The 17904-nt window shown below is 38.4% G+C and overlaps 1 protein-coding gene across 2 annotated transcripts; it reads right to left on the reverse strand.

Moving 5' to 3' along the window:
• Positions 1–302: 302 nt before the first annotated feature.
• SMAD5 (SMAD family member 5) lies at positions 303–8699 on the reverse strand. 2 transcript variants are annotated; one of them, XM_009995335.1, is made up of 6 exons: positions 8089–8699; positions 6623–6874; positions 5370–5489; positions 4593–4814; positions 1871–2127; positions 303–930 (listed from the first exon to the last, which is right to left on the reverse strand). In XM_009995335.1, exons 1-6 carry the CDS (start codon positions 8489–8491, stop codon positions 787–789), a joined length of 1398 nt encoding a protein of 465 aa, XP_009993637.1. In that variant the 5' UTR covers positions 8492–8699; the 3' UTR covers positions 303–786. The 2 variants fall into 2 exon arrangements, with proteins under 2 accessions (XP_009993637.1, XP_009993644.1); XM_009995342.1 differs by lacking the exon at positions 5370–5489.
• Positions 8700–17904: the final 9205 nt, after the last annotated feature.

Consider the following 17904-nt stretch of genomic DNA (forward strand, 5'->3'; position numbering starts at 1 on the left):
ACGGCATGAATGTAAATCAAAGCAAAACAAGAGTTACTACTCCAGAAACGTGCAAGATGTTTATCTTGTATCAATTACTATTTAAAACGGTGGTTAACAGAAATATTACAAAACTGAAGTGGGAAAAAGCTAAGAACTGCTATTCTGCATTAATATACAGTGTGTTTATGACAGCATTTTCCAATAGACAATACAAGTGTTTTTACACCACTCCAATATTTGTAAAAAGTAGATTTCATGTGTACACTTAAAAAAAATCACATTGTTCCATCTGAGGCAAATTAGCTGTAATAAAGTCTAATTTTGCTTATGACAGATGCCAACCTACAGATGTTAAACAACTATGCTAAAAATACAGCTTGCAAGCTGGAGCTGCACATGTTCAAACAGTTCCATAAACGTTAAAAAAAATCCCAAACTATGATATGTATTTATTTTCTGAAGTCAGTTCTTATAATTCTTGTCCCTATTGGACTAAAAAGAAGAAAATTTTCCAGTTAAGACATTTGCCTGTTTAAGGTCTACTCCAAGGAGGGGAAAAGTGTTTTGAATTTTTCAATAGACTTTTTTTCCCTTAGGGCTCAACTGTCACTTAAGCATCACAAGAACAAATTGAAATGTAAAACTGATTAGCTATACACAATGGAATTGGTCACAAAGGGATTTAAAAAAAAAATATTAAACCATAAGATCCATTCTCCATATAGCTCACAGTATCCACTCTGGAAGTTTCTCTAGAATTAGAATAAGTTCACTAAAAATAAGGCTGAAGGTAGAATTTCAGCACTATGAAACAGATGAGATGGGATTAAGAGGAGAACCCATTTGTGTAAGTACTTTATCCAGCCACTGGAGGGGCCCATGAAGATGAATTTCTATCCAGCATGGGGTGCTCGTGACATCTTGTCGGTGATATTCAGCTCCCCAGCCCTACAAACATGAACAGAGTTATCGGTCAAGTTCAGAACATGCTTGTCTTCCAAAATAACTGTACTAACAAGAAGCAGGAAACCATGTCCTAAGATCCTTATCTGAAGGTAACTCACAATCTAGGAACAGTTCTTATCTAAAGGAAAAGAACCTGAGGTAGGGAAGGAGTGGGAGGGAAGCTGCACCTGGAAGCCTGAAGCAAGTCTGGTGTGCTACAGGCTTGGAAATACACCAGGAGCTCCTCTGTGGAACACACTGCTGACTGCAGAATGACCCCTGGCTGTGGCCATGTCCTTTTTCCGTGTCTCCCTCTTGCTCCCTACCCTTGGCACTGTCACACTGAGCAGGATTTTTCATAATTGACAAAAAAAACAAGCCATCTTTGGACCAGGTGTAAAAAAAACCTTGGAAGGCCCCAGTCTAGACTCTATGCTAAATCTGAAAAGGACAGTATCTTGATTACACAATGCTGAGAAAACACTGCTGGGAGAACAGCAGCACAGTCTGATGTCATCAATTCAAATCATGTATTTTTTTCCATAATTATTTTTTTTTTAATAATCTCTGTGAAGGAATTACAATTTTTCCTTCAATCACTTATGTTCTTTTCTACTAATATTCTTTGGGTGGTCTTGTGGTTCACTTTGCTCCTTCAAATTCAGAGCATGAGCTGAAATCCCCTTTAATAAAATGACAGCAACCACAGTGAACCTGTTCTGAAGACTAAAGTAACTAAGCACATAGTCAGCATTCAGTACAGCAATTGTTGCTTTTCCCTACTTGTATCCATGTCTCTCTCACCAAATTAACCATTTTCAACACACATATCATCAAAAAGAACAACATCTGGTCACAATAGCTTTGCTACACCACTACAGTGCTATTGTAATTACTGCTGAATACCCAAATCAACCATCAATTTAAATGCCAATCAGTTTACCTTGACAAAACTCATGCGAATGGTGCACATTTTGGTGAGCTCATATACTGCTTCGAATCCATGGTTGACAGACTGAGCTAAAAGCTGAGCAAACTCCTGATTGTTGAAAATTTTCAGACTGCACCCACTGGGAATCTTGCATACAGTTGTGGGATGAAAGCCATGGTGGTAGTTGCAGTTCCTGCTCTGTACAAATATGCTGCTATCACTTAAACACTCAGCATAGACTTCCCCACCAACGTAGTAGAGATGAACTCCTTAAAAACAAAAGTAAAAACGTTTCAAGTTACATTTATTTCAAAAACTATAGTACTTAACACAACTCCCTCGAAATCAGATACAACAAAATAAGTTTTCTATTTGAAGAGCTTTTCAGAAGAGCTCTTTGGCCATTTCAAAACACAGTAGGGCTTGATTATCCAGCAGCCACTAGATGGCCTTCTCTCATCAGTTACAGAATAGCAGGAAAAAACTACTTCCACACATAAGAGCTATTTTTATAGAGAACGTCTGTGGATTCTAAAACTCCCTTTTTATAGAACTGGTAGCTTCTGCCTATGGCAATTCCAATAAAAATAAACATCCTGGTAGAAGGGGCAACGATAAACATGAATGAGAACGTATATCCATAGTCTGTGCTGATTTTCAATGTATTTTAGCAAGCAAAGGAGAGGCAAATCCAATTCGTTGCACAACTTAAATACTATCAGGCTTCACAGATCTTAAAATCAACAAAGCCCCGTAGACTTACCACATCAGTTATGTAACTTTATGTTTCCTCCCTTTATGTTCTGAAGACTATATAACACTACTACTGCTTCAAATAACACGACTACTGATTAAAAATTAATACAGAAAAACTGCTGATCCTTTCAGCACCCAAACACAGATTCTCACTGCTACTTCAGTTGAGACACTCGCCTCCCTTCTCGCAGATCTTCTCCCCTTCCCCCACCCACCACTGTGACATGGTTGGGATACAGTTCACTTTAAATGTTCCTTGCAATACCCTGAGAATCCTCTGGGTCACCAGATGAGGCTGCAGCAAGTCAACCGATGAAAGTTAAACTTTCACACAACGGCAACTTCTGTGAACATTGCTGGAGCCACCTGGGACCGAGGTAGGATGAAGGTTACACAGAGGAACCATTAGCTGCATCAACTATAAGCAGCAATCAGAAAATCTGGGGTGGGCAAAAATACATTTTCACAACACAACCCTCTTAATTTAAAGAAGACCGAGCACCACTCGCTAGCTAAGTTCTGCTGGGTAAAGACCTGAGAGATCTCTGAAGAAAAGAGCTGGGTACTACAACATTCCGAGACGAACACAGAACTTTAATGCACAATTAGAAGTCACACTTGCAATGCAACACTTCTGCAGGAAGAAGCTTAGCAAGTAGAATTGGACAGTTTTAAAGAGGCAAAAAACCAACCCCTTCCAAACAAAAGCCATAAATAAACAGTATTTTAACCCAAAACAATCTTAATCGTTCTCAGAACTGTTACTGTAAAGCAGTTTTAGCTTAATAATCAGTATGAGAAATACAGATATTTTAAAGCTCATTGCAGCAAATACCATTCTACAACATGATGTGGGATCCCTTCTTAGGTTTCTGACCTCAGGCAGAGGCACAAGATTTCTCTGCCAATACCATGGAAAGGACTGAGACATGACAGACAAACCTGTCACTCCACCTGTACCTCAGAAATCAGCTGTTCCCCTTCATAACATTACATTTTCATGGACAACAGCATTGCACAGCCAACTTTTCAACCGACAGTAACATAACTCATGGTCTCCATATTATCTGTAAATTTTTGCTGTATTTATAGTGTATTTATAGCTTCTCATTAAAAGACTGTTAAGGGGCAGGACAACATATTTAGGATACATTACAAGCAACAGTTTCACTGAACAAAACTCAAGGCCAACTGCACCAAATAACCTTAGTAAGGCCTCTAGATAGATGCAATATAAGTGGGGTTCTCTTCTCAGGACTGACTTAGTCACAAAAAAGGAGATATTCAGAAAAGGAATACTACATTTTAAGATAATCCAAGCACATTCCATCAAAGATGAAAAGTGTGCATCTCTATGTGCTATCAGCCAAACACTACAGGAAAACTAGAAGATCTTGCAAAACCTGCTGTCTCAAGGAATCCCTCCCACACACATACACACCCCATGGATTCACTCAGACAAATGAGCCCTTGCAGTTTTGCATTAGCACTTCAAAGTCCTGCTGCCAACTCATGCAAGGTGTTTGAGCAGTGTAGACAGCAGCGTAATACCTTGCATGAACAACAACATTAAAAAAATCTTTGATATACTGCAAAGTGGTATGAAGAATTTGATTGAAGCAGCTGATATAACACAGATTGTTTGAAGTCCTGCAATATGTTCCTTGGTGCTGAAAAACAAAATTCTACATGCAGTCATAACCATAACAAACAAGCCCCTATGACAATGTAGTTTGCTAAGGAAGAGGTAATATTTAATCTTTTCAATTAGTGCCAAACTAAAATGTATGCAATCCTAGACTAATTCAAATTCAACTACACCTAAGTAAGTTGTCTTCAGATACTGGAGAAGCAGACAATATATCACAGATTGCTTCTACCACTCTTACCTGAGAATAATCATTTTTGCAATACACAGAAGTTGAAATAAACCCAAAGATTTAGGTTCTTAATCATGCCCAACACAACAAAGCTTTACCTTTTCCAATATGTCGTCTAGTGTTCTCAATCGTTGAGTTGCGATTAACATTGGAGAGCAATCCCAGGCAGAACCTGTTCTTGTTATTGGAGGGATCTGTAAACCCATCTACTAAGACACTTGTAGAAGATGCATGAAAAGCTTCCCCAACACGATTATTTAATTCATAATACACAATCGAACACCAGTGTTTGGGTTCTTCATAGGCAACAGGTTGAACATCTGAAAGCAAGCAAAATGGAAATACCAGTTTATATGAATGTTAAAATATTACATCTAAGACTGTAAAAATTTTCCAAAACATCAACAGATAACTTAGTCAATAGTTATGATGGGCAAAAACAGTCCTGATTAAGACCTTAGTCATTTTATGGTTATTTTCTTATTTTAAGCCTCGTACTCAACAAAAAAAACCTATACAAAAATCAGGCTGCTTTAAAAATTGGTTTAATTGGTATTTTAGGACTCAATTTGCAAAGCCTTTGCACATATTCCAACAACAGGCTAAGGTAGCAGAAAAGACTAATTCCAAGAAATGAAAAAAGTTTGCCTTGTTGTCAGCCATTCTATGCACCTGAGGCTTGAAAAGCAAGAGATGCAAATAAGGAAGGCAAGTTGTATTTCTCAAGACTTTCTGTTGCAGCCCCAGTTTGCCTTGGAGGGCTGCTTCCACTTACCAGCAAGGTTTAATGCTCCATTTGAAGTTCGTCATTCGATGTGGTCATGAGTTGCAAGAAACCTAACTATGTTAACTTTACAGCATGCTACAAAACTTACCTCTGGTAGATATATTTGGCATGATTTGAGGGATCATTGTATTGCTTGTGTCCATAGACTGAGAATTATCCTGCCCCATTTGATCATCAGGGGGCATATAAGCAGGAGGTGGAGTATCAGCTACAAACATGAAAAAATAAGAATAAAAGAGAATAAACCTCAACCATTTAGAGTATTTATTTATTCATTCTTGTTACAGTTGTAAATACACACAAATTCTCTTGAACAAGAGATGTTAAAACATTTGGACCCATTTTCAAAGTAACCTGAAATCAACCCAGCCAGCTGTCTTTACAGTATCCTCCTTCAATAGCTGGATTCTTACCTATGGGACTAGCAACAAGATTGGACACTTGAGGAAAACTAGGAGATGTGCTTTTTTCTTTTTGCCTTTGTTCTCTAACAACTGCACTCCTGCAGCTGGGCAAGATGACTATAATTCCCATTTCTTTCCACATAAATATTAGCTTCCTTGCATATCCTTTTCTCCATGTTCAAAAAGAAAGAAATAGTAGAAGTGACTTTACTTGCCATAGTGTAACAAAGGCCTAAACCAGGGACTTTTTTTGCTGCTTCTGTAGGCTAAGTTAATTACAGAAGTGTGGATTTCTGTATGCCTCCATTCAGCACAGCACTCAGTGTGCCAACACCCTATTATTCCCTATTTCAGAAATTCCCTCCTGACACCATGAATACCTCCATCCCACTATTAGCACTTACCCAAGAGGGATACCCCACTAAATGGACTGGGCAGCCAAAAAGAACAAAGATCAGGCCACTGAGCTACTGGAAAAACAAATTCTTCAATCTACTAACTTCTTGGCTTTATAATCCACACTAATAAATAGAGTCCATGAGGCTTCTTTCCTTTGCCCCTATCAGTTGTTGTTTTACCCTATTTTCACCCAAATCAGTAAAGTTCCTATAAAAAAATCTGCTCTATATTTTCCTATCTTCCCTCTGACATCAATAAACTTCTTGGTCAGCTAGATACTCTTCTAAAGTATGTACCAATTATTCTACACTGAAGCTGTGCAAAATAGCTCACCACTATGAGTGGGACAAAAAAAATACTGGAAGAACAAAACCATAGAAATTAATTCTCAACAGTGACAAAACCAGGCAGAAACCCCCCCAAAATGCAAATAGAAAAGCAATTTATTGCAAGTATCAGAAATTCCTGAGGTATTAAATCACAACAGATTATGACATTTCTATTATTTTTATTAAAGTGACATTTAGGCTGTACTTACCTGGTAGCTGAAATGGACTAGATGGCCCAGAGCTGGCTGGGGAGCTTGGGTAAGTGCTGCTGGCTGGAGAAGGTGGATAGGGACTGTTTGGTGAAATGGAGAATGGAGTGCTGTTGGGCTGCTGGAAAGAATCTGGAAAGGTCGCGTTGTGTGGCATATGTGGTTCATTGTGGCTTAAGTTCCTGAACTGAACTAGTAGACTGTGCTGGGGATTGAATTCACTATGTCTAGGCACTAACACTGGAGGTAGAACTGAAAAAACAAACAAACCAAAAAACAGGGAAACTTAGATTAAAAACTGAGCTGGAAGGAAAGAGATACAAGTGATGTGCTCGTCATGAAAATTTCAACACTAGCTGGGGTGGAAAGAGGATTAGGAGATTCATCTGTCATGCCTTTACCTCTCCTTCATTTTCCTACATTACACTTCATGGAAGACCCAGGCTTCACTCCCACAAAAACCAGGGATGAAACACATTAATATTTTGTGCAACTGGAAGCAGACTTTTTTTCAAAATAAATAGTCCACATGTGGCACATACCAAAGTACCAATTTAGAACAGCAAAACTCTGTATATGTACATTATCAAATCAGTAAAAATGGAAACACAGTCTCTATTACTACACTCAAACTATATAAAACTATATAGCTACATACTGAAGACAAAAACTATACTATATGACTACTAGTAAGCTGGAATTTTAACTGTTACATTCAAGAGCGTTGGGAGTCTGAAATTCAAGTACTAGAGCAGAGCATCTGATCCCTAGAGCCAGTTGCAGAAGAGTTACAACCATTTTGTGGAACAACGGAAGCAACTTTTGACTATACTTTCCACAGCAACATAATTCATCTCTCCCACTCATAACCACAACCCTCCTCACCTTCTCCCATGGCAACAGGCCTTAACTGCAGACTTGCTACCTGACACAAATTGCTCTAACTGGCCATCACTCTTGGTTTTATTCAGCTCTGCTGCCTGATAATGGCAAACCAAGTAGGGACCCTTGCACCCTAGAATTATTTTGTGTTGAGTTTTTTTAACTCCTCAATTCATGTGACTCACTGATGAAACAGTAAGTCTGTGAAAGAAGGCTACCAGCTTCCTTCCAAGGACTGGGGTTTTAAACAAGTTTCTCAAATAAGTTAAAGTCTTTTGATGACTACTTTCCCATTTTTTTATAAATGAGGACTTTGACACTAATTTTAAGGGCAGCAGGCTTAAGAGATCTGTGGGATCCCACACTGTGGGAAAAGTGTGATTTACCACAAAGTAAAATAGCTGGTACAGAATGGAAAACACACCTCTCAAAAACCCCACCAGAAAAGTACACTTTGAGCATTCCTCTTCCAAATTCCCCATACACCAAACGTTACTTGCTATACAATGCTGAAGGAGGAGGTAGTGAACAAAGGCAGCTCCTAGAGATATGCTCCAGTTTTAAACAGCCATGTTCAAACATACCTGGGCTCTCCACCCTCTTATAGTGGTATGGATTGATGCAGACTTCCTTCTGTTTAGATCCAAAAGGAAATTCACAAATATCCAATGGCTTCAGCTCATGATGGCTTTGTAGATCAGGCCAACGCCAAACACGACAGTAAATTACATGGGGAAGGCCTTTTCTGTGAGAAACTTGCAGTCGTCCATCTAAAGAGCGTGGGATAGTAACACACTTGCTGGGCTGTCCTGGGCTGCTCAAGGCTTTCTCCAGTTCTTCCATAGCACCTTTTTTCTTTTTCAGCTTTTTTACCAAAGCATCAACAGCTTTTTCTGCCCATTTTTCCTCTTCATCTCCTTGTTTCCAGCCCAACAGACGCTTTACAGCTGGGCTAGTAAAGGAGAACAAACTGGCCATTGACGTCATTTGACACAAGTCTTCAAAAGGTTTGTTGGGTTTTGTCTGTTGGGATTTTTGGTTTGTTTTGTTTTTTCAAATAAATGTCAGTGTGTATCAAAATCAGTTATTGCCACTGATGTGCTGTATTATTTCTTAGAGGCTGACAAATGAACATACAGATGTCAATGATGAAGTCTTCACATCAAAAATAATGATTGATTCCTCCAATTTAATTCTATTAAAAAGAGAAGTTAACAAGTGATTAGTAAACAAGTAAACAATGTGGTAAAAAAAAAAAAAAAAAGGCAGCTATAAAAAGAATGCCTGTTTCAACTCTAGCCATTGCACCTGATTTTTGTGTCAAAACAAAATCATAAAGTACTAGGACCTCACCCCAAAACTAAAGTAAAATGTGATCAGTTTCCAGTTCTTGCATTACTGCTTAGTGGTAAAAAGGACAATTGGGGGAAAAAAGGGACAGCACAGTTTCTGTCAACAACTTTCCTAAAATCCATGAGTTTCCTCCAGAAGATAGGCTTGGAGAATGTCCTTTAAAACTGGTATTACATCACAGTGCTTCACCAGAAGACTTAAACTTGGGAGGAGGCATGGTGGAACTCATAGTTCCACAGCCAGTACTGCACAGAACTACTCAGCTTCTCAAATGGATCTTCATTTCCCAAAAGCAGAGAATACTCAGCATCTGCTTGTTCTTGAGCTCTCATTAGGTACCCCATGTTTTTTTAAAGAGAACTGAAAAAGTTTAGGAAGAAGCTGTAGTAACCAAAACAAAAATCATTAAAAGAAAAACTCCATACAAACCTCAAACCAACCCCTCCCCAGCCACTCAGAAAGGTGATCAACCTTTTCAGCCCTGGCTATTTTTATGCTGCACTTCCTTGTATCTTTTAAGAAGAATATTTGAAGCACTGGATATTTTTAGCCTTTGGCAAAAAAGAAAATTGTTTTCTTTTCCCCAGAAAAGGACAGGGGGGAAAAGGCACGGCAGAGTCAGTACTAGAAATGTGACCTTTACTACAAGCTGCCTCAGAAGGGAGCAGAACAAGACTGCAACTCAAACTGCAGTCATGAATGGTGCTGTTTGCTACCATTCCCCAGCTCTCATGCAAATCCTCCCCCCGCCAATTTAAAGAGTAACGATGACAAGAGGAAATGATGTGCTGTGGCAACGAACTGATAAGAACTTGTAAAATCCCTTGTGAATACTAAATAAGCAAGTATAGACAATGAGCAGCTGGCAAAAAGCAAGAGCAGAGCTAAGAGAAAGGATGTCAATAACAAAAGATGCTTCCTTTCTTGCTACAGAGACTGCCAAACAACATTGTCTCTCAACTTCTGGTGAATTAGAACACCTACCATACCCTGAGACACCAAATCTGCACATAAGAGAAAAAGGTGTCTGTGTGGGGGAAAGGAAGAATTAAGTACCTCTGTGTCACTTCTCTTAGATTGCTGCCTTTAATCAAGGGGATCTTTTTTCCTCCCATCTTTGATTAACTGAAAGTCATCTGATAAGGCTTTTCTAAGTGTCTCGGCACATTTACAAGCTCACTCAGACACATGGATGGGTATTCTCCTATAACAGAACCATATATTAAGCATCATCAGCCAAAGATACACTAAACATCCCTAGACAAAGCATTTGTAACATCCCACATGTAACCATCCCAGATATTCTGCTAGAGAGGTGAAAGGTGAGGAAAACAGGGAATAGACCCAAGGACACTTGGCTACAAGGAAGAGGGTAAGTTTATAAACTTATAAAAACCTTTTACAGGAAAAAGTCAATTTATTTCACACAGTAGCTTAATCCCATTGGTACTCCTTTGATTACTCAGCTTAGTTTCAATAATATGGAAAAAACTGGGAAAAGCAAATCAAACCACAAAAGTGTTTGAAGATTTTTCTCCTAAGCTCCCTTAAACAAAATGAAAAAATATAAAGGAACAGAAGTCTGTCACTGCTTCAATAAGTCCTTACAAGAGGGTACTGCTAAAAGAAAATTAAAAAACCCCAAACAATTATCTATCACCTTATATGTTTCTTCTTTCAGAAATAAGGACATGTCTGCACTTTAAGTATAAGTTTAGTTCCCAAGAACTATTACATGAGAACCTTTGCACCCTTCAAAGTAACAGGAAATACATAAAGGGAGATAAACTTGGCCAAGAACACAGACTAAATTTATTCTTTTACTGAGGATAAAAGTTTAATGTTCTAAAAAGTAAAAGCTGTTTACAGCCACAATTATCTTACTCCCAAGCCCTACTTACATTCATTAGCTGTAAGATATCAGCAGTTGCTCACACCCCTAAAAAGAGGAAATGAACCCACCTAGAATCTCAGAGCAGCAGAAAGACAATTAAAAAGTTCTATTTCTGTTTCTCAGCTATGCTTTCAAAGAATCTTAAGAATCATCAAGGCAGAACACACACTGGAAATTCCTATAGTTCAGTTGAGCTCAGAAGTCTTCAAGAAATGCCTCTTGGCAGTTGCCACTCTGACCTATTCCATTACAGCTGTCCCACCTGTATCATGCAATCCAGTTTACAGATCTGTCATTCTGTGATCATGTCTGATTTTTATTATTTCTTTTGTTATTTCTTTAGTATTTTGAACACAGTAACACGCAGCAACTAGGACTGAAATTTTACTGGTTATATCATTTCAACATCATTTATCCGCAAGTATGCTCATGGAATAAACAAGCTAACTAAAAGCAAAGAAAGCTGGAACAGTTCTATCGAAATGGCGCTTTGCCGTAACTAATATTTGTAGGGCAAGTTTCAAGAGAGGTTTTATAAGTGACCCTGTCCTGTAAACTATGATCTTAGAAACAACAAGTAATCCAGAAGCATCATAAGAGATCTGATCAAAACTGTTCCAACTTCTTAAAGAAAAAACTTTCCACATACATGCTTCTACTATAACCACGGAAAAATGAGACTGTTGAAGTTCAAAACTCTAACAGCTTTTACTGTAAATCCATTCTGGCCACCCATGAGGATTTCAAGACTCCTGCTGAAGTGTATTTTTACCTGCTCGATTTTTACCTTGCAACAAACTGAAATGTAGAAATGACACAGAATTTATCTCATTATGGGCCTTTCAAAAGTTCATTCCAGAAGGTAAAATTACTGAAGTTTTACAGCTTTTGTTTTTTCTTAAGAAAACAAAGTAGTACTTCAAAGTTTCAGGAACTAGTTGTAGACTAAAGGTGCTCCTTTCTTTGGAGTTATCTAAGGTCACAACACAGTAGGTTCAGGCATTTACACAGAAACCAAACTTTTTCCTGTAGAAATTGCAACTCTTGTCGGGTTTTAAAATTTCTGAATGAATTGTATAAATCACCTTTAGAACATTTGCTTGCATTTGATGTCGTTTCAGCATCTAATTTTTGAAAGGTTTTACAAGTAATCATGACATCTGCCAGGAACAGCTTCACCAGATCATCTATATTTACAATCAATTTCTTTCGAGGCTTTAAAAGTGCACGTTATGAGCTGTGAATGCAGCACAACAGTGCCCCACTGTAACACTTGAGCACAGAAAACAAATGCTTTAAAGAGTCGCATTTTCATTCACAATGTTGCACAAATTACTTGCTTTGCTGCACCTCTTGAGGCAGCTGGTAACTTTCATGGGGAAAAAAGCTTTCTTAAATTTCTTTCAGAGGCAGAGGGTCCATTATGCATGACATTTTTATTTAATAAGTTTTCAACTGAGCTGCAAGAGAACATAATCTGAAAAACATATTATGTTTTTAAAAAAACAGTTACAAACACTCTTTACAGAGTGAGTGTAATGTATTGCATGGGGCAGCATGAGGGGTTTTTTAATGGGTGAATATAAAAGTAATGGCTGTATCAAAACTAAGACTTTGGGGCATGCATTATTTATACGTTTAAAGTTCTCGTTAATGACTACAGCAAATGGAAGGAAACTAGTTGTGTGAACAGGTCCATTGTTCAAACCCCTTCTTAATACCTCATCAAGCCAGTAAGATAGAAACAAAGTTGGGTAACAGCAGAACCTACAAATTACATTCCATTTGAGAAGATAGGAGAAATAAACTCTCTTTCACCTACCATCACAAATACTAAGCAACTCAACTATCTTTTGGTTCCTCTTCTGAGACTTTCTTAGTAAACAACATTAAAGTGTCAAGTTTAGCAGATGAATTTGATTGGTGTCAAAGAACCTCCTTCTGACTATAAGGGCCTGAGCAGAACTCGCAGCAGAACAGATGAATATAAAATTAGAGTGTATTTATTGTCATGAGGTACACTTTTTAGGTAAGTTGTTCTGCCATCAATTCAAAGCTAACTTCCTAGCTGCAAAATCTAAATTTGAAGTACCATTAATCAAGCAATCCACCATCCCAAGAAGTGTGGCAATGAACAATGCCTTTCACAAGTATAAGAACACAATGAGAACTGCAGCAGCTATGTGGTCCTCATCCTTCTCTACTGCCAATGCTAAGCTCATATTGCCAAGTACAAGCACTGTTCTTTTTCTGCTTAATTCACTTGTTTGCAAATTAAGAAAGCTTCCTGTAGCATCATACCCAACCTGAAATATGGAACTTCACTGCTTGTGATTAAAAGCTGCTTTGAGACTCAATTCCATAATCTAAACAAACCACCACTTGCAACTAGCTACACAACTGAGAGTTCATTAGAGGTGCTGCAGCTATGCAGTTAAAACTGTTCAGCAGTCAGCTCCTGTGCCTAATTTTATTGCCCCTTTAAACTTAGAAACGCTCAAGTATTTTGACTCCATACACAACACATTCAGAGAGCTCAGAATCTCAATTCTGGTATATTAGAGCACACACATCATACTGTATTCAGTTATCAATATTCTCTTTAAAACTACAATCTCATGCCTCAGTTTCACATGGTTTTATTAAGGTGCTTCCTTGCTTATAAACTTCCTGACAGGAATTGTGGAGGGTTGTGCTTGGTTTTTATTATCTTTTTCCCAAGTCTACATCTTACATTGTAGCCTAGCACAGGGTCCCATGCAGTGGCATTCATTAGAGCCTTTTCTTGAGAATAAATACAAAAGAAACACTGGCTCCACAGTTTTTCCATGCACACCAAGGATAAAAAAAAAGTGGTTAAAGAATTTGGGCAATAAACTTGAAGGGCCTATATAATCTCTACCATGGCCACAGCCTTTCAACAAGAACTTTCTTTCAATTATCCTGTGCAACACCTCACTCAATGAGTATCATCAATGATTCAACAAATCTTTTTTTCCCTTCTTCCCCTTCAGGGTAAGTAAAAGATTAAAGGAGATTTTATGAATGATACTAAAAAGGAACTTCTGATATTTTCATCAGAACTAGGCTTACATACCCAAATGCACATCAGGATGACCAAAACCTACGATACATATTTTTACACTAGCACTAGATTTCTTTGCTTCAACCATGCCTTGTAAGGCAATATACTCTAACCAGTAATAGACGTAAACAAGAACAGAATGGAATTGTCTGGTATCTTCTAAAATTTTACTACCCATGACTCCTCTCCAAACAAAGAAAAAACAAACAACAAACACTGACATTTTCAGACATGGCTTTCTCACAAAATACTTGTTCTTTTCATTTCCACATCTGTACATCATCTAACACAGCTTAAAAAAGAAAAAAGCAGCATATAACTCTGTCAGCTGAGAAGTATTTAACTAGCACTCTCTTAAAAGAAACAACAAAAATCTCTCAGGCCAAGAACAAGCAGCAAGTAATTCACTGTACATCGAAGAACTGGTATCATAAAAGCCTTATAGCTCAGATCACAAAAGTGATGTTTTTAGTCTTTAAATAAGACTTTTTAAAGTCTTCTCAAAAATTACTGTTAAAAAAATAAATACAAGTGATAACGATTTCTAACACAGAAGAGGTCCAGTCAGAAAGAGTTCACTAATAAAACTCCACTGCATTTCAAAAGCACCCTCACTTCACACTGATGCCAAGAAAATCTCAGAAAAAATGTAACCAAACAACAGAAAGTTTTGGATTTGTCCTGCCCCACAGCAGAACCTGAATGATGATACAAGGCAGGAAAGACGGGGGGAGAAAAACCAAAAACCTCCCAAGCCTAAAAATAGTTAGTATCTATTTCTTAAGGCATCCACTTACAACACAAAAATCTAATGCTCACATATCCCTGGTGTCTGCCACTACTCTAATTACTGAGCAATTAGCTCTTGTAGTTCTGAAAAATTAAAAATGCTGTCTTAGAACCAAAATCTATCTCCCTTAAGTGTTTTGTCAGAAACATGAATTTTCTCACACTTCTACTTCAGCTAATTGGCACTTCCCAACAGAAGAATGATGCTGAAAAATGTCATCATCAACAGCAGTCAGCACATCCTAAAATCAGCCCTGAAACTGCTTCATGTTTTTAAGGTTTTTCAAGATCTTCTTTAACTACAGCAGATAACTACAAGTTACCATCCATTTTTTAATTAAAATGACATACTAGAGAATCACTACATATCCCTAAATGTGAAAACAAAAGCCTCTGCCCCCATTATTATGTGTGGACATGGACAAGCCAATTAGGAAAGACCTTGGTACTACACCTGAAGGGGAAAAAAAAAGGAAAATAAAGGACATTTATTCTTTTCACAACTCTGAAGTATGTTAAGCAATTAAAAAGCAGAACAAAGCCTTCAAAAAACTTAGATGCTCATATGCAAGACCTTCATTAAAGAATAAGATCCTAAATAGTGCCACAAAAGAAGTGAGCTGGCAATAAAAAACGTATTGCAGGAATACAGGGACTGTACAGACTTCATAGGGCTGTAAACAAAGGGGGGAAAAAATAAAGATGTCTATGACTGTGTATACACACTTCCAGTCCAACTGAACTTCATCAACACTATGACAATTTTACAAAAGATACAGAATTTGGAGGGAACACTGACAATAGTAGTTTACCAATCTTTTTTTCCCCTTCCACAGAATCGATGAATAGCAAAGTATTCTAAATTTGTCAGTTTGTGACATCCACTGACCCAGAATTCAGAGACACTACCTCATAGTTGGTGGATCAGTAGCAGCAATTCTGACAAAGATCCTCTGTCAAGGATGACAGTCCTGGCAGGCTCAACCTTGGTGGTAGGTCAGTAGGGATATAGACTTGGCAGGCAGCGACCTGCACCTTGCCAAGCTGAGCTGGTCAAGCAGGCTGAAGTGCCAGCCAAACTTTTCTACGTGGTCACAGGAACATGGCTAAAAAGGTTTCCAGAAAACAGTGCAGGAACTTGCACTGCAACTAATGACAACTGCAAAAGTCTTAAATTGCTGTTTGACTTGCTTTTAATGAGCTGTTTATCAACGTTAGCCATTAAATATCTAAAGTGTACTCAGCTCACACAGGAACAAATCTCTTCAACCTGACCACGAGCTACTCTCTTTACCTGTTGCTATTAAAAAAATCAGCTAAAGATCTTTAAAGAAGAAACATGAACACATTAAAACTAAATTAAGGAAATCTATCATAGACATTAGAAAAATCTGCATTTTAATCAACATGAAAAATGTAACTGGCAGGAAAGGAAAAAACAGGGACTCGCAGAGAATTGCCACAGCAGTATTTCTGCAGGTGTATAATTCAGCCAAGAGCAACAAAAGAGGTTTGTAGAGTTTTCTTTAGAGAACTATATAGTAAATAGAGAGGACATTTTTCTGAAATTAAATGTGTCCTCTAGAATGTTAAAGACCACAACATAATTGACAAAGACCATTCCAATAAACCCAAAAACATATCCTACACTTAACAGAACAAGAATTTCTTCCAGCTCAGGTAATATTCTATCATTATGAAAACTCTGCACAGGAGATTCACCTACTCAAGATGTAATATTAAAAACCTGGCTCCATAACAAGAACCCAGCAGTAGAGAATCCACAGTTATAATTCCTTCAGGTTCCATCAGAGGTTAAAATTCTGAACCTCAAAACAAAAAAACACCCACCACAGCTGTAAGGAGCATCACAGCAGCATGACCTTTTGTTGTGATCTTTTGTCATGAAGAGAAAGCAATGCAGAGGAAGCCTCTCCTCCTTTCCCATTTCTCATTCCCATCATGGCTGTCTATCTCAGGCTTTCACTAGGAAAGTTTCATTAAGGAAAAAAAGAAAACTCCTCCCTCAAGTGTATTTTCTCCACATGTGAAAGGAAAAAAAAAGGTTTGAAAATGGCAGGTACCCCAATAAGCACGTTTGTTGGGATGTTTTGCTTTGCAAAAGTAAGTTAGGCACTTAGCAGCAATTTCTAGGTCGAGTGAACACAATTTTAATATCAGAGGTAAGAGTAAACCACTATCAAACGGTAGGGATTAAGACATTAAATGCAGCAGCACCCTACACAGACAGAGCACTCTCAAAAGTTACAACACACTAATTATGAAACATCTTCAATTAAGTTATTTGCTGCTTCTATTAATTTCCACTGCCATCAGCTGCCAACTTCAAAAAGTATTACAGCTTTTGATGAGCATGAGCACATGACTGCAACAGTGTGTTTGCACCCTTTTTTTCCCCCTCACTTCAACCAAATTCTCTGAGATTCCTCAGAATATCAGGATATTCTACACAGAACTTCCACAACCAAGATACACAACAAACAACGTTAATTTCAGTTTTCAGTATTTTAAAGCCACCCATGGCAGGTAAATTATCTGAAATTTACAAAGGGATGAAAACCAGAAAGAGGCTTCATCTGAAACCATTACATACTGACAACCTCTTTTCCCATGACAAGACAAAACTCACAGGCTGATGCAAATTTTGACAGTTATTCCTTGAAGGTTTTGTTAAAGCAGAAAGCCCAAGTCTTTCAGGGAGTAAAAACAACTCACCAAAAGATTCAACAACTCTTACTGAGCCTATTCAGTGAAATGTTCAACAACTCCTACTGAATCAGCTCCTCTCTACCTCATTTTACTGAGAAATACCTTCATTTAATTAGCTTAAAAGTCACACCAGAGCCTACACAACTGGAACAGCACACAGATCACTTGATTTCCAGTCTTGTGCTCTTAACCGCAAGACCATATTTCCTCTATTAACTTCACAGCCCGCAGAAAACAAAACCTGCCGGCCTAAATCACTTCAGCAGCCCATCTGTTGTGAGGCGGCTGCCAGGACTGGATGCACCCGAGGAAGGCCAAGGTGGGCAGGAGTGTTTGCGACTCTCCCCTCTGCTTTGGGGCCTGACTCCGGGGGACAGCGGAGCTCCGAGCCTCGCAAAAAACAAAACAACCAACAAAGAAGAAACAGAACGGACACAAAAAGCCCCGAGCCTCTCGTTAGCGCTGCACGTTCGCTCCGACAGCTCCGCGCACGGACTTATCGGTGCGCGGCCCCGTCCCGCTCCCCTCCCCCCCGGGGCGGCCCCTTCC

Source organism: Chaetura pelagica, unplaced genomic scaffold, assembly GCF_000747805.2.
Source record: "Chaetura pelagica isolate M959 unplaced genomic scaffold, ChaPel_1.0 scaffold420, whole genome shotgun sequence".
NCBI lineage: Eukaryota > Metazoa > Chordata > Aves > Apodiformes > Apodidae > Chaetura > Chaetura pelagica.

Bases quoted from the DNA above. Each gene is read 5' to 3' on its own strand.
- SMAD5 (XM_009995335.1), bottom strand. From the start codon at position 8,491: ATGACGTCAATGGCCAGTTTGTTCTCCTTTACTAGCCCAGCTGTAAAG. The intron at 6,875-8,088 runs GTATGTTTGAAC...TTGTTTTTTCAG, and splicing joins TAAGAGGGTGGAGAGCCCAG to TTCTACCTCCAGTGTTAGTG. The intron at 5,490-6,622 runs GTAAGTACAGCC...TCATGTTTGTAG, and splicing joins TAGTCCATTTCAGCTACCAG to CTGATACTCCACCTCCTGCT.